The 14739-nt window shown below is 47.2% G+C and overlaps 1 protein-coding gene across 1 annotated transcript in view; it reads right to left on the bottom strand.

Moving 5' to 3' along the window:
- LOC130115620 (leucine-rich repeat and fibronectin type III domain-containing protein 1-like protein) overlaps positions 1–14181 on the bottom strand; it is a 122014-nt gene extending 107833 nt beyond the window's left edge. Inside the window, 2 exon segments of the mRNA XM_056283355.1 lie at positions 13919–14007; positions 14010–14181. Coding sequence (XP_056139330.1) covers positions 13919–14007; positions 14010–14181 — 261 coding nt within the window.
- Positions 14182–14739: the final 558 nt, after the last annotated feature.

Raw genomic sequence — 14739 nt, 5'->3', positions numbered from 1 at the left:
ATCGTTTAGCACATTCGGGTTATTTTACAGTTGTTTTACATTGTGCTGTCTTTTATTTGTGGTATCTATAGTAGGCATCCCAACCGCTCTTCTCACATTTAATCTACAGAGAGAATCAGACTATGACAAGGGCAGACAGAGTGTTCTTAAGCAAGGCACCAGGGATCACTGGATGTTGAACCACTGACCTTCAGTTCACTGGACAATGTCTCACCATAGTACATCATGAATTAATATGAGAGTTCTAGAGGTCGACTGAGACGTGGGAGGAAGGACAGCATTTTTAGGAAGGAGGTGAACGTTTAATTAGGTGACATAATACTGTAGCGAATTCGGGGGGCAGCCCGGCCGAACTTGGATCTTCCGCACTGCGGGTGACAACATTGACCAGTCGACTAAAGGGTCCGACCTGTTAGCCAAGGGCTACCAAGCTTATTCATCCGTGATCATTACATTGCCCCCTTCCTTCGGAAAGGGCGTCCCCGGCCGGACCATCACAACCGGGGTGCGAACCCGGTTCTCCCGCACCACGGGTGACTACGTTAACCAGTCGACTAAAGGGTTTGACCCGTTAGCCAAGGGCTAACATGTTTATTTATTTGTGTATGTTACACAACCCTCCTCCTTTGGGAAACGCTTCCGATGGCCTCACGGTCCTTCACGATCTCACCATCCCACTTCTGACACCAATGTAGCGAAATCGAGGGGGGGGCAGCCCGGCCGAACCGTCACAGCCGGGACGCGAACTCGACACTCCCGCACTGCGGGCGACAACGTTAACAAGTCGACTAAAGGGTCCGACACGTTAGCCAAGGGCTACCAGCCTATTCATCAGTGATCATTACATTGCCCCCTTCCTTCGGGAAGGGCGTCCCCGGCCGGACCATCACAGCTGGGGGTGACTACGTTAACCAGTCGACTAAAGGGTCCGACCTGTTAGCCAAGGGCTACCGAGCCTATTCATCCGTGATCGTTACATTGCCCCCTTCCTTCGGGAAGGGCGTCCCTGGCCAGACCGTCACAGCCGGGGCGCGAACTTGTGTATTCCTCACCACGGGCGACAACGTTAACCAGTCGACTAAAGGGTCGAACCCGTTAGCCAAGGGCTACCAAGTCTATTCATCTGTGCACGTTACACTACTGTGGCGAATTCGGGGAGCAGCCGGGAACCGCCGCAGCCAGGACGCAAACCCGGATTTCCTGCACCACGGGCAACTACGTTAACCAGTAGACTAAAGAGTCCGATCCCTTAGCGAGTTTACTCATCCGTGGTCGTTACACTACCCCCCTCCTTCGGGAAAGCGCGTCCCCGTGTTTCAGCATATCAGCTCCCTCACGTCTCTGGGCGCACGTGCTTCCGATGGCCTCACGGTCTCACCATCCCACTTCTGACACCTATGTAGTGAACTCGGGGGGTAGCCGGGAACCGCCGCAGCCAGGACGTGAGCTCGGATCTCCCGCACCACGGGCAACTACGTTAACCAGTCGACTAATGGATCCCACCCCTTAGCCAAGAGCTAGCGAGTCTATTCATCCGGCGGTCGTTACAATACCTTAAATAATTAATAACCGATAAAACGTCCAAGGTGCCAGGTTATGGTCAAGTAATGGATGAGTTTCTGGATGAGGTCAACTGTTCTACAAAGGTCAGGGGTCCGATTCCCACTAAGGCCACTAACATGAAAAATATGAATCCAGTACCACGAACTCAAAGTCAAGGAAACAAATCGGCGTTCGATAATAGATGTTTTTTGCAATATTAGGCACACTTTTAAGACATGCTTGTATCGTTGGAGACACTCATGTTGTCCTATCCTAGGAATCGTGAAATTACTGACATCTCATTTTCCACATCCTTGCCCGTGAGCAGGGTTAACCAGTGTTGCTGTGGTCTTACATCGGACAGCAACCAAACCATTATTTTTCAGCAAGCAAAGGCGTCTACAAGGATGTGGACAAATTCATGGGCAGTTTGTTGCCTAATGTGGTCGGGCAACACGCCACCAAAGGGGAAAGGGAGAGAGAATTTTTCTATCACATTCTACCATAGTGACATGCTAGTTGTGACTATTCTAGAGAGTTTGTTATGCATCTGAATATCATTGTCCAAGCAGCGTCAAGTGTTCCGCGGAGTACCGTCCTTTTCGGGTGACGTCAGTCTGGTTGAAAATTGCACAGCTCGCTCTGATAGACTTTCATGTTAAGGCAATTTTCGCCAAACTGCAGGCACTACAATTTACAGGAGGGCTTACGCTAACGCGTTTTCATCATACGTAACGGGGGTAGCCAGTCATTCCTGATTGGCCGTTGTAGGTAGAAGATCGGTATAGGTTGTTTGCATATGACGCCACGAACTACAGATGGAGGGCAGGAAGTAATTTTATAAATAGGAAGCACTATCGCAAACTTTCGAAATGCCTATGTTTGGCGTCATTAACTGAGAAACCACAAGGAGTTTTTTATTGAGTACCAAAAGTTGTTGTTCATGAGGGGGGAAAAAAATGCAAGAAATTGACCGAAAACGCAGGAAAAAATGGCTTGCGAACCGTCGTCTGCGGTCGGGAGGAGCGGAGTCGGATAACGCGCATGTGCAGTGACCACCTCGTCAAACATTTTTTTAAAAATAAAAAATAAAAATCACTCTTCATAACGTAAGGATCATGTCCAACATAGTGTAACGTGTATGGCTAAGTAGACACGTTGGTCCTTGACTAACCCTCTGACCCTTTAGTCGAGCGGTCACCCGCGTTGCGGGCGATACGGGTTCGCGTCCCGGCCGCGGCAGTTCCTGTGGTTGCCCCCCGAATTCGCTGCAATATCTTACTTTCTGTTTATACCTTTCTCACATAATATCGTCTAAACTAGCGCAGTTCGGGCTAAACTAGCTCTATCTCGTCAATTCTGCTTTTCACTTCATGCCCTCCATCTGAATTTCGCGCGTCATCAGAATCACGTGACTGCAAACAAGCTATACCGTAGACAATGGTTGATGGGTGCCTATACATCCATAGGGGTGTAGGCACGGAAGTAGCCGTGATTGGCTGTTGTGTCGGCTAATCACAGCACGGAACCTCGAAGCGCACTGACTCGAAACAAACGATGCGCACTGAACCAGCGACTCGGGGTCCTTCGACTACATATGAAGTCACGGATTATGTTGCTAGCTAGCGTAACGCTAGCTTTATTGTTATTTAGCTGTGTGTTTTTTACAATCCACGTTGACGTAGAGTTGGTTAGTAAAGGTGCGAGGGGCCGAAGGCCCGAGCTGCGTCTAGGGAGCGAGGCCGCAGGCTCAGGACCTGGTCTAACGTCTGTCTACTGTTTCCCGCTGTTCCTAAACTAAACCAGCCAAGTAACGTTCGCTTAATTCGCCGCCATCTATTGCTCTGTCTGTCGGTCTGGCAGTCAGTGCGCTTCAAGGTTCCGCGCTGTCTATTGGCCGACGCAACAACCAATCACGTCTACTTCCGTGCCTACACCCCGTTGGATCTAGCGTCAACCCTAGACAATCCGTATAACCCGGAAGTCGGAAGTTGATACGAAGCAATTCTATTGGTCAGTCGGTTAAATGGTCCTTCCAGCCTACTTTGAACGGTTGTTGCCTGTGTTTAAACTGCCACGTTGGCGGCAAAGTAGTAGTAGTAGTAGTGGTGGTGGTAGTAGTAGTAGTGGTGGTAGTAGTAGTAGTAGCCAACGGCACATGAACCCTAACTCTAACCGATATTTATACGGATCACTAGGGCATGGGTCTCAAACTCGCGGCCCGGGACGTTATTTTGTGGCCCCCTACTTGACATCAAAGTTTAGTGTTAGTGCGGCCCGCGCTTGCCCTGGGCTTTTATTTTTCACTCATGAGCTACCATAGCGCAGGCTCATGACAGCTTCCGGTGTCGAGTTTGTCGTCAAGTCGTGGTGCGTTCCCGTTACGTTGGAAGTTGTAAATTGGAACGACTCGGATTTCAGACTTCCAGTTGAAACGTCCAACTCGGAGCCCAGAAAGTCCGACTTCCGAGCACAACTTGAACGCACCATAATGGGCAGCGCGAATTAGCGACGGTTGAAACTTGATTACGGAGCGACACCAAGTGGAAGGAAAATATATCCTGTCAACAAGCCCCAGTTATGTCTTTCTCAAAACCTGCCGTGAGGAGAAAAGTTGGTGACGAGCACAGACAATTTCAGGAAAAGTGGGAGACGGCATATTGTTTTGTTGAGCACAGAGGCAGCCCGACATGTCTTATATGCAACGAGAAAGTTACAGTGCACAAGGAATACAACATCAGACGTCATTACTCGACTAGACATGCTGATGATGAGTATACAAAATACCGGGGAGATGAGAGAGAGAAACGGGTCGCCAATCTTAAAACATGTTTACTGAAGCGACAAGATTTCTTCAAGAAAGCTAGCAAAGATAATGATGCAGCAGTCGAAGCAAGCCACGTGGTGAGTGAGATGATTGCTAAGTCGGGAAAGCCATTCAAAGAAGGGGAGTTTGTTAAAAAGTGCATGTTATAGGCTGCAAGTATAGTCTGTCCGGAAGAGAAGGGTCAGTTTAGCAACATCGGCCTTGCAGCCAACATAGTGGCAGAGCGCATTTCTGACCTGTCAGGTAACATATATGATCAAATGCGTGAGAAAGCCAAACGTTTCTGTGCATACTCAGTCGCTCTTGATGAGAGCACAGACATCATTGACACTGCGCAGCTCGCAATCTATGTCCGTGGTGTCGACGACAGTTGTGAAGTGATGGAGGAGTTGCTCACAGTGATTCCAACGCATGGCCAGACCACCTCTCAGGAGATATTCCGCCAGCTGTGTGACGCCATTATGGATGCGGGTTTGCCATGGAAGAGGTTTGCTGGAATAACAACCGACGGAGCGCCATCAATGACAGGGAGGAGAAATGGAGTGGTGGCACTTGTTCAAAAAAAAAAAAAACTGGAAGAGGAGGGTGTGGAGGAGGCCATTGCTCTGCACTGCATTATCCATCAGCAGGCCCTTTGCAGCAAATGCCTGAAGTTTGACAATGTGATGTCTGTCGTTGTGAAATGCATCAACCATATCAGATCCAGGGGTTTAAAGCACCGGGAGTTTCGCGCCTTTTTGGAGGAAATAGAGTCAGCATATGAGGATGTGCTCTACTTCACTGAGGTACGTTGGCTCAGCAGGGGAAACGTCTTCAAGAGGTTTTTTGAGTTGAGAGCAGAAGTGAAAGCCTTCATGGAGAAGGCTGGGATGGCTGTTCCTGTGCTAAGTGATCCCAAATGGCTCATGGACTTAGCTTTCCTGGTTGACATCACACATGAGCTGAATGTACTGAACAAGAAATTACAAAACCAGGGGCAGCTTGTCAGTGCTGCCTATGACAACGTGAGATCATTCTCCACAAAACTTGTGTTATGGAAAGCCCAGCTCTCTCAGACAAACCTCTGCCATTTCCCAGCATGCAAGGCACTCATGGATGCAGGCACACCATTCAGTGGTGAGAAGTATGCTGATGCCATTGTGAAGCTACAGGAGCAATTTGATCACAGGTTTGCAGAGTTCAAGACACACAGAGCCACTTTTCAAATTTTTGCTGACCCCTTCTCCTTTGATGTCCAAGATGCCCCTCCTGTGCTTCAAATGGAGCTCATTGACCCGCAGTGCAGGTCAATGAGCTTATTTGATAGCTTGTTTGTTTCTGTTGTTTTGTTTTTTTTAGCTTATTAGCTTATTAGTATTCCATCTTGTCATAACAGAACCTGGTGTCCCCTTTTTGTCTCACACTGTTCGTTTTTGTTCCTGCACTTGTACTGTTACCGGTCTTGTTTTGATCACCTGTATATATAAATAAAAATTTAAAAAAAAGAAAGATTGAGAACATTGGATCGGTTGTATTTTTTTTTTTGTGGAATACTTGCGGCCCAGCCTCACCCAAACTCTACCTCCAGCGGCCCCCAGGTAAGTTGAGTTTGAGAACCCCTGGTCTAGGGTATACCGATCGTCTACCTACAGCTGCTGCTGTCACCGCTATGCATCTACACGGTCGCCATATTGGAGCGTTCAAGATCCTCTCGTTAACAAATACAATGTGTATTGATGCAGACTTTACTTCAAAATTAATTCTGAACCGATTTTCATGACATTTGGTTTGTCATAAACTTCAGAAATTTAACATTTTGTTGGAACATTTTATTTTATTGGAATTAAATTCAGCTACTGGGGGCAGATCTAACCAGCTCTATGCCAAAAAATAAAAATAACCTTTTGAATAGCCACAACTTCCTCTGGGACATGCAGGCGCCAATCTAAGAATAGGCGACATCAAGTGTAAATTATTTAGAATTTCAGCTTTTGTGAGTTTCTCCAAAAATGTAGATGTCTATATCTATTATATTTTGATAAAGGTTGCTTGGACAACTATGGGTGTCACCTCTTGGTGAAGATGAAAAAGCATGAAACACTGAAGATGCATATGGACGGTTGCCTGAAACTTTTGGCTTTTGGGAGGGCCAACATGCCACACAGTAGGACAAGAGCTACAGGACAGCTGTGTGTTGTCACAATGATGAGGTGAGCAAGAACCGGCACAATCTAGCCCGTCTTATGGTCTCTGTGAAGTTTTGTGGGGTGTTCGAATTAGCCTTGCTATCGAGAAAGCAAGGTTATCTGATGAAGACTGAATTAGATTATCGTGAGAGTGAATACCTTATAAATCAGGTCTCTCTCTCTCTCTCTCTCTCTCTCTCTCTCTGTCTCACTCTTCACATTCAAAAGTATTTGTGAGGGCAAACTAATAGATGAAAATTTATCTGATGATGACCACAGTATTGTAGAGCCAAAACAATTTTATTCAATTATTTATACATAAACTCCTGGATGTGGCTGTCCACAGTATGTAGCCTAAGGAAAAATCCTTGTCTTGTGTTGGCATCTAGTGGTTACTGCTACGGGTATTGCTACGTGAAGTATTCAGAAAAAAACCCCCAAATTGAACAATGCAATGGGACAATGTCCAGTTAGCTAGCTGACTAAGATTAATTTACCCATTGAACGGGTCACCTTAGGCATCATCACAACAATTGCCCCCCACCCACCCACCCTAACAGATTTGGCAAGCGCTGCCACTGGACAAAAGTCTCCAGCTGTGACAAGTCTCCAATCAGAGTTTCACATCTGGCAGAGACAGGAGGAATATTTTCCGCTGGGACGCTCCGAGCCCCTCTGTTGACTTGATGGAAGTAGATTTCAGTGGTGAATTCAGTGGGATATCACATCAGAGCCGTCATCTGAATTCACCTGCAGGTCTGTCTGTTTGTGCTGAAGATCAGGTGTGGTGTTCTGCATAAGCAGTGTTGGAATAAACCTCAGGCCATCCAGTGGAAACTGAACTGGTGTCATTTGCTCATTATTTCCAAATGAAAGCTCACACAGCCCATAAAGCAGTAGGTGCTGGATGTTACATATATTTCAATTTATAATACCAAGCGCTGAAATGCTGACATTAGAATTTCAACTGTTGCATAGCAGTAGCCAGAAACAGTGCAATGCCACAGATGCATAATACTTTATTTATCCTCACCGGGAAACTCTTTTAATATTAGCCTGTCTCTAATGAACTGCTGTTATCTAAAAAACACAAACCGTTGGTAGATGCAGGCATTTTTCTCTCAAAATGTTAAAAACACAGGAAGCAGTGCCTTAAGACGGCAATGGTACGATGGCATTTTACAACAGTGTACTAACAGTGTACAAAGCATGTGTACTATGAGAAGTTGAATGAGAGGTATTTATACAATTAAGATAAGATATATAAGATCCAAGCCATCAACACATATGCCCTACCAGTCATCAGAAACCCAGCTGGAATAATAAGCTGGCCAAAGGAGGAGATAAAGGCCACAGATAGCAGGACACGGAAACTCCTCACAACGCACGGATGGTTCCAGCCAAAGTCCAGCAGCTTGAGACTGTACTAAAAGTGAAAAGATTAGGGCTGAGAGTCAATGAGTGTCAGAACCGCTATCCAGGATGAAACAAGGAACATCCACAAATACATCAGAAGGAGGGCTCCCCTGGATGAACTGCTGAGTGAGTACCTCAGGCAGCAGAAGACAGAGTGGGGATGAAGAAGAGGAGGTAACATGGAAGACCAATCCCCTCCATTGGATGTACCTTTGATAGATATAAGATGTGGCTGATATCAAGAAATCCAACCAGTGGCTAGAAAACAGTAATAGTGCGGAAATGCACTACAGAGAGCCACAGGAGGTCATTCCTGCCTGTGGCCATCAAACTTTACAACTCCTCCCTCAAAGTGTCAGACACTGGGGAGCTAATGGTCATTGGACTGGCCTTTTTACTTCTTTTACCCTGCCGGATTTTGTTTGTGCTTTTTGTTTTGTGCTGCGGTACTGCAGTATAGATAGGGTGTTATGTGCACCATGCTCCAGCATGGTGCACATATGTTCATATATATTTGCTCTTATTTTGAGTTCTTATTTTATCTTTTATTTCCATTTATTTCTGTTTTTGTTGTTATCTTAGTTTTTTTCTTTACTGGAACGTGAGTGTCTGTAATAGGACCCAATTTCATATCCAGGATGAATAAAGTATTCTGATTCTGAAAAGGCTGAACTGAAGGACAGCACAGAGGCTCTGATCATAACAGCACATGAGCAGGCACTCGGGACCAGATCAATTGAGGTAGGGGTCAACCACACCAGATAAGACCCAAGATGCAGGCTGTGCAAAGACGCCCCTGAGACACTCCAGCACTTAGTAGCAGGGTGTAAAATGCTAGCTGGGAAAGTGTGCACTGAAGGCATAACCAAGTGTCTGGGATAGTGTTCAGAATATCTGTACTGAATACATGCTGGAATTCCCCAAGACCAAATGGGAGGCACTGCCGAAGGTGGATGAGAATGGCTGAGCTAAGATCCTGTGGGACTTCAAGTTCCAGACTGACAAGCACGTGCTGGCTAACCAACATTGTGGTGGTCAACAAGGAACAGAAGACAGCAGTAGTGATCGATGTAGCAATCCCAAGCAACGGCAACATCAGGAAGAAAGAGCATGAGAAGCTGGAGAAATACCAAGGGCTGAGGGAAGAACTACATCGGATGTGGAAGGTGAAATCCACAGTAGTTCCAGTGGTAATAGGAGCACTAGGAGCTGTGACCCCCAAACTGGGAGAGTGGCTCCAGTACATTCCAGGAACAACATCTGAGGTCTCTGTCCAGAAGAGTCCTGTCCTAGGAACAGCTAAGATACTGCACAAAACCTTCAAACTCCCAGGCCTCTGGTAGAGGACCTGAACTTGAGGAAGACATACACTACCCGAAAAAGGGTGAGAGGGATTTTATACACACACACACACACACACACACACACACACACAGGTGAAAACTTGAAGGAAAAACCAACATAAAGTGTCTTAGTAAGGTGTTGGTCCACCATGAGTCTCCAGAGCATCTTCAATGCTCCTTGTCATAGATTCTACAAGTCTCTGAACTCTACTGGAGGGATGGACACCATTCTTCCAAAAGATATGCCCTCATCTGATGTTTTGATGATGGAGGTGGAGAACGCAGTCAAACATGTCGGTACAAAATCTCCCATAGGTTGGGTTGAGATCTGGTGACTGTGAAGACCATAGCATATGATTTACATCACGTTCATCCTCATCAAACCCCAGTGACCCCTCGTGTCCTGTGGATGGAGGCATTGTCATCCTGGAAGAGACCACTGCCATCAGGATAGAAATGTCTCATCATAGGATAAAGGTGATCACTCAGGATAACTTTGTATTGATTTGCAGTGACCCTTCCCTCTAAGGCAGGGCTGGGCAATCTTGTCCAGAAAGGGCCGGCGTGGGTGCAGCAGGCTTTTGTTCCAACCAAGCAGTTACACACCTGATCCCACTAATCAATAGGTAGAGTCTTTGCTGAGGAAGTTGATTAGGAGACAAGGGTGTGTAACTGCTTGTTTGGAACCCACACCGGCCCTTTCTGGATAAGATTGTCCACCCTTGTTCTAAGGACACAAGTGGACCCAAACCATGCCAGGAAAATGCATACTAGCCATACCAACATGTAACCTGGCTCTGCCGAATGACAGAAGCTAAACATGTGTGGGCTTGGCTAGTACTTGGACGGTAGACCTGGGAAAACTGAGTTGTTGCTGGAAGTGGTGTTGGTGGGCCAGTAGGCGGTAGTCTTCCCCCTGGTCTTGATAATAATAATTAAAAAAAGGCCCCAGTGCAGCAACGGGGACATTGTGCTGTAGGAGATGCCGTCGTTCAGATGAGACATTAACCCGAGGTCCTGACTCACTGTGGTCATTAAAGATCCCATGGCACTTATCTCAAAGAGTTGGGGGTTCCCCTGTGTCCTGGCAAAATTCCCAACCTGGCTCTCTCCATCTGGCCACCTAATCATCCCCCATGTAACTGGCTCAATTATTCCTCCCTCTCCGCCTCAAGCTGATGTGCGGTGAGCGCTCTGGTGCAAAATGGCTGCTGTGCATCACCCAGGTGGTGCTACACATTGGTGGTGGTTGAAGTGAGTTACCTCCTTCACTCTGAAGTGTTTTGGGTGTCTAGATAAAGTGCTATATAAATGTAATCCATTATCATTATTATTATTAAAATGCCCCCACAGCATAACAGAGCCCCTGGACCCCCTCACTGTAGGGGTCCTCACTGTAGGGGTCAAGCACTCAGGTTTTCCTTTCATTATCAAAGATGACATGAAATACTGCGAACAAAATCACTGGTAACCACAAAGGCCTGCAAGTTACCCATCAGACTCAATTTAGCCGTGCATTATGGGAAACGTGAGAGCAGCTGGGATGTGCTATTTGACCAATCGGATTGCTTGGCTTAAAATACATGTTACATAAATTGACAGAGAAACATTTTGCACGTGTAAGTAAACATAGGAGGGATGTTGACTCGTGTTAGTGTTGTGTTACCAGTGCAATATGTTTCCCACTGATGCGTTGTGACTGCGGAGCCGAGAGCTGCTGCGTGCAGATGAGTGCTATTTGTCATTGTTAGCTCTTCCCTTCTGCACTCTGCTGTTCAAAGGACGGCCATCATCACTTTATTCCTCATTCACTCACCAGTTTTAGATGCTTACACACGATAATATGACTGCTTTGGCTGGTTTTATGATGTTCTGATGCATTGCTGCTTGTTCTTAACCGTGTTTTGTAAGGTGTCCTTGAGTGTTTTGAAGGTGCCCATAAATAAAAGTATTATTATCGTTATCCATCCATCCATTATCCAAACTGCTTATCCTGCTCTCAGGGTCGCGGGGATGTTGGAGCCTATCCCAGCAGTCACTGGGCGGCAGGTGGGGAGACACCCCGGACAGGTTGCCAGGCCATCACAGGGCTGACACACACACACACACACACACACACACACACACACACACACACACGCACGCACGCACGCATGCACGCACACTCAGATTCACACCTAGGTGTGAATATGAAATTATTATTATTATTATTGTTGTTGTTGTTGTTGTTGTTATTACTATTATTGTTAAAAACATGCAGAACCTCTCGTGTCTGTGGATAAATACTTTTTCCATGCTCTCGTGTTCACCTTCTTCTTGGATCTGAGCATCCTACCGACTGAAACTGCCCTGTGTGTGACTGCATGTGGCTGTCAATCAAACTTACACATGAACTTAGAAAAAAAGAAAAGGAAATATAAATGAGTACAGTAAACGGCAGTCGGGTGGAGAATAAATTATTTTCTCTTGTGTCACGTTGAGATGAAAGGTTCTTGTTTGGTGCTGCAAGCAGCAATGGGAAGGACTAACGATCATTATTCTAGAGAAATTCATTCATTCATTCATCATCAGCCACTTCTCCGGGGTCGGGTCGCGGTGGCAGCAAGCTAACTAGGGCACTACAGACGTCCCTCTCCCCAGCAACGCTCCCCAGCTCCTCCTGGGGGATCCCAAGGCATTCCCAGGCCAGATTGGACATGTAGTCCCTCCAGCGAGTTTTGTGTCTACCCCGGGGTCTCCTCCCATTTGGACGTGCCCGGTAAACCTCCAAAGGAAGGCGCCCAGGAGGTGCCCTAATCAGATGCCCGAACCACCTCAACTGGCTCCTTTTGACGTGAAGGAGCAAGCGGCTCTACTCCGAGCTCCCTCCGGATGTCCGAGCTCCTCACCCTATCTCTAAGGCTGAGCCCAGACACCCTACGGAGGAAAGTCATTTCAGCCACTTGTATCCGTGATCTCACCCTTTCGGTCACTACCCAAAGCTCATGACCATAAGTGAGGGTTGGAACGAAGATTGACTGGTAAATTGAGAGCTTTGCCTTCTGGCTCAGCTCCCTCTTCACCACAACGGTCTGGTACAACGTCCACATTACTGCTGATGCTGCACCAATCCGCCTGTCAATTTCCAGTTCCATCCTACCCTCACTCGTGAACAAGACCCCGAGATACTTGTACTCCTTCACTTGAGGCAACAGCTCATCCCCAACCTGGACGGAGCAATCCATCATTTTCCGGTAGAGAACCATGGCCTCAGACTTGGAGGTGCTGATTCTCATCCCGGCCATTTCACACTCAGCTACAAACTGCCCCAGTGCGCGCTGGGGGTCGCGTTCTGATGAAGCCAACAAAACCACATCATTTGCGAAGAGCAGAGATGCAATTCTGAGGTTCCCAAAACGGACACACTCCTCACCTTGGCTGAGCCTCGAGATCCTGTCCATGAATATCACAAACACAATCGGAGACAAGGGACAACCTTGGCGGAGTCCGACACCCACCGAAAACATGTTTGACTTTGTGCCGAGAATGTGGACACAGCTCTCACTTTGGTTATACATGGACCAGATGGCTTGTAGCAACTGCCCCGGTACCCCATACTCCCGAAGTACCTCCCACAGAGTGCCCCAGGGTACACGGTCGTAAGCCTTCTCCAAGTCCACGAAACACATGTAGACCGGCTGGTCAAACTCCCATGCCCCCTCAGCACTTCCGCAAGGGTGAAGAGTTGGTCCGTTGTTCCATGGCCAGGACGGATATTAACTAAACATTGAAATTGTACACTAGATAGCTACAAAACAAGGAGTGTATCAATGACACACTTAATAAAGTGTTAATGCGATGAAAACAGTTAATTTAATAACTTTATGATGTTATAAATGCCAGTTAATGTGATAACTGCCCGTTTTTGTAATACAGCGTTGAACAGTAAAAACTTTTGCTGTAATAACTTTATTACATGAACTGGCAGGAGAAAGTTATCATACTAACCATTTCTATTACAGGGGCTACTTTTACTACATAAACTGGTATTACAGGGACTTACAGATGATACAATTTTTATTTTATTTTTTTGATGGAGAAAATTATATGTTATTGAAAAAAAAAATCCCTTTTGATTGGCTTGGAGTTATTTTTCTTCTCCCCTTTTTTTCTACCCAGCTGTATGTACTTGGCCAATTACCCCACTCTTCCGAGCCGTCCCGGTCGCTGCTCCACCTCCTCTGCTGATCGGGGAGGGCTGCAGACTACCACATGTCTCCTCTGATACATGTGGAGTCACCAGCCGCTTCTTTTCACATGACAGTGAGGAGTTTCACCAGGGGGATATAGCACGTGGAGGATCACACTATTCCCCCCAGTTCTCACTCCCCCCTTAACAGGTGCCCCGACCAACCAGAGGAGGTGCTAGTGCAGAGACCAGGATACATACCCACATCTGGCTTTCCCACCCGCAGACACGGCCGATTGTGACCGTAGGGACGCCCGACCAAACCGGAGGTAACACGGGGATTCGAACCGGCGATCGCTGTGTTGGTATGCAATAGAATAGACCGTTACGCTACCCGGACGCCGAGGGAGTTATCTTTCTGGACGAGTCCTCTAAATGACCGTTCGGAGCTGCTCACCAGACTGGACATGTTGGCGAAGTCGCGGTGCCGCAGCGTGGTGATGAAGTTGTCCATCAGCCGGAGCTCGGCGGTCTGACGGTCGATGTTGGCGGGACGAAGAGGAGGCCCGTCTTGGCACACAGCACCGTGTAGGAGGGCAGGAGGTTCTGACAGGTGCAGCGCTTCGGACACAACATGGAGGGGGAGCAAGGGGGTACGGAGGACAGGAGGAGCAGCAGGAGGAGGACGAGAGGGGAGAGGAGCAGAGAGAGGAGATCCATGGCTACAGTCCTGAGAAAGAGAGAGAGAGAGAGAGAGAGAGAGATGAACAAAAAGTACTTTAGGTTCAGCTAACAAATTCTCAATTCAATAGGCTTGATCCCTCCCTCTCTCTCTCTCCCTCTCTCTCTCTCTCTCTCTCTCTCACACACACACACACACACACACACGCACACACACTGATTCATTGGAATCAATGTTAGCACAAACAGGGATGGTTATCTTAATGCTTTAGTGATGCTGTGCCAAACTGCAGCAGATGCAAAACGAGGCTCATTTGAATGAGATTAATTTGTGCTGAAATCGTTTTAAGTTCAACTGAACTCAGCTAAAGTGAATGGGTTCAGTCTGAAAGCAGGGGAGGAGAAGGGTGTTTACGGAAATGAGTAAGCAGAAAAGAGCGAGGATGAAGGGGAGGGAGAGATATTCAGAGATGCTGGAAAAGCGAGAGAGAGCGTGAGCGAGAGAGAGCGTGAGAGAGAGAGAGAGTGAGAGAGAGACAGAACGAGAGAGAGAGATAGAGCAAGAGAGAGGGCCAGACAGCAAGAGAGAGAGAGAGA

Source organism: Lampris incognitus, chromosome 7 (assembly GCF_029633865.1).
Source record: "Lampris incognitus isolate fLamInc1 chromosome 7, fLamInc1.hap2, whole genome shotgun sequence".
Lineage (NCBI taxonomy): Eukaryota > Metazoa > Chordata > Actinopteri > Lampriformes > Lampridae > Lampris > Lampris incognitus.
Note: the sequence above shows the minus strand (reverse complement) of the source record. Positions and strands in the feature narration are given on the sequence as shown.